The sequence below is a fragment of the Oncorhynchus kisutch genome, unplaced genomic scaffold, assembly GCF_002021735.2.
Source record: "Oncorhynchus kisutch isolate 150728-3 unplaced genomic scaffold, Okis_V2 scaffold3488, whole genome shotgun sequence".
NCBI lineage: Eukaryota > Metazoa > Chordata > Actinopteri > Salmoniformes > Salmonidae > Oncorhynchus > Oncorhynchus kisutch.
Genome location: NW_022265433.1, coordinates 3,591 through 5,000, shown reverse-complemented (window position 1 = coordinate 5,000; position 1,410 = coordinate 3,591). Strand labels below are relative to the sequence as shown.

Below are 1,410 nucleotides of genomic sequence, written 5' to 3'. Positions count from 1 at the left end.
GATTGAGTCTTTGAATGAAGAGATTGGAGATAAAACTGTCCAGTTTGAGTGTGAAAAGTGAGTTAACATTCTAATGTGAATGGTGATGATTTCTAATATTGTGTCTGGTTTCATCCATCAGATGCCTGTGATCTCACACTGGACCCAAACACAGCACACAGACTCCTCTCTCTGTCTGACGCGAACAGAAAGGTGACACGGAGGAGACAGAAGCAGCCGTATCCTGATCACCCAGAGAGATTTGAGGACCGTGGACAGGTGCTCTGTAGAGAGCGTCTGACTGGGCGCTGTTACTGGGAGGTAGAGTGGAGTGGGAGTGGGGCTGTTATAGGAGTGACATATAAAGGAATCAGCAGGAGAGGAGGTAATGACTGTGGGCTTGGATGGAATGACAAGTCCTGGAGTCTGCGCTGCTCTGACAACAGTTACTATGCCTGGCACAATAATTCTCACATTACCTTAGATGTCCCCCCCTCCAGCTCCCAGCATGTAGGAGTGTATCTGGATTGGCCTGCCGGCACTCTGTCCTTCTACAGTGTCTCCTCTGACACACTGACCCACCTGCACACATTCAACACCACATTCACTGAGCCCCTCTATCCAGGGTTTAGGGTTTATGACACCTCTTCAGTGTCCCTGTGTCAGGTGGTCCCTGTGTCAAACACAACGTGATGTTGCACTCTAATCCTGGTCATGTTCAGTAAGACACACTGGAACAACAATGTAGAATAGCTCTCTAGTGTGTAAACATATGATTGTAAATACTCATGAATAAACACCATTGAAGTTGACAGACATTGTCAACTAGAGTCTAATAGAATTAATCACATAATTAGTAAGTCATTAGTAGAATTAATCACCACACTGTGTTGTAAAACAGTTTTAATATAGACATCATTGATCTTGTTGTTATTGGGCTTCTTGGTGTTTGTACATATTGTTGTCTGTAGAATGTTGATTTGTCAAATTCTTGACACAACAATCATGTTTCTGTTTAAACTCAATTCCACTGAACGAAATGTACATGTGACAGATGTGACTAATAAAGTTAATCAACAAGATGAAAGAAGAGAGGTGGAAATGTTTTAATACTGATCAGAATATGACAGTACAGTAATAGATGAAAGAAGAGAGATGGAAATGTTTTAATACTGATCACAATATGACAGTACAGTAATAGATGGAAGAAGAGAGGTGGAAATGTTTTAATACTGATCAGAATATGACAGTACAGTAATAGATGAAAGAAGAGAGATGGAAATGTTTTAATACTGATCACAATATGACAGTACAGTAATAGATGGAAGAAGAGAGGTGGAAATGTTTTAATACTGATCAGAATATGACAGTACAGTAATAGATGAAAGAAGAGAGATGGAAATGTTTTAATACTGATCACAATATGACAGT

At 40.2% G+C, this 1,410-nt stretch overlaps 1 protein-coding gene across 1 annotated transcript; it reads left to right on the top strand.

Moving 5' to 3' along the window:
* Positions 1 to 110: 110 nt before the first annotated feature.
* Positions 111 to 1,061, top strand: LOC116371661 (stonustoxin subunit beta-like; the record flags this gene model as incomplete). The annotated part of the gene is made up of 1 exon (XM_031820554.1): positions 111 to 1,061. A coding segment is annotated over one exon (562 nt), but the record flags the coding sequence as incomplete, so codon positions are not given.
* Positions 1,062 to 1,410: the final 349 nt, after the last annotated feature.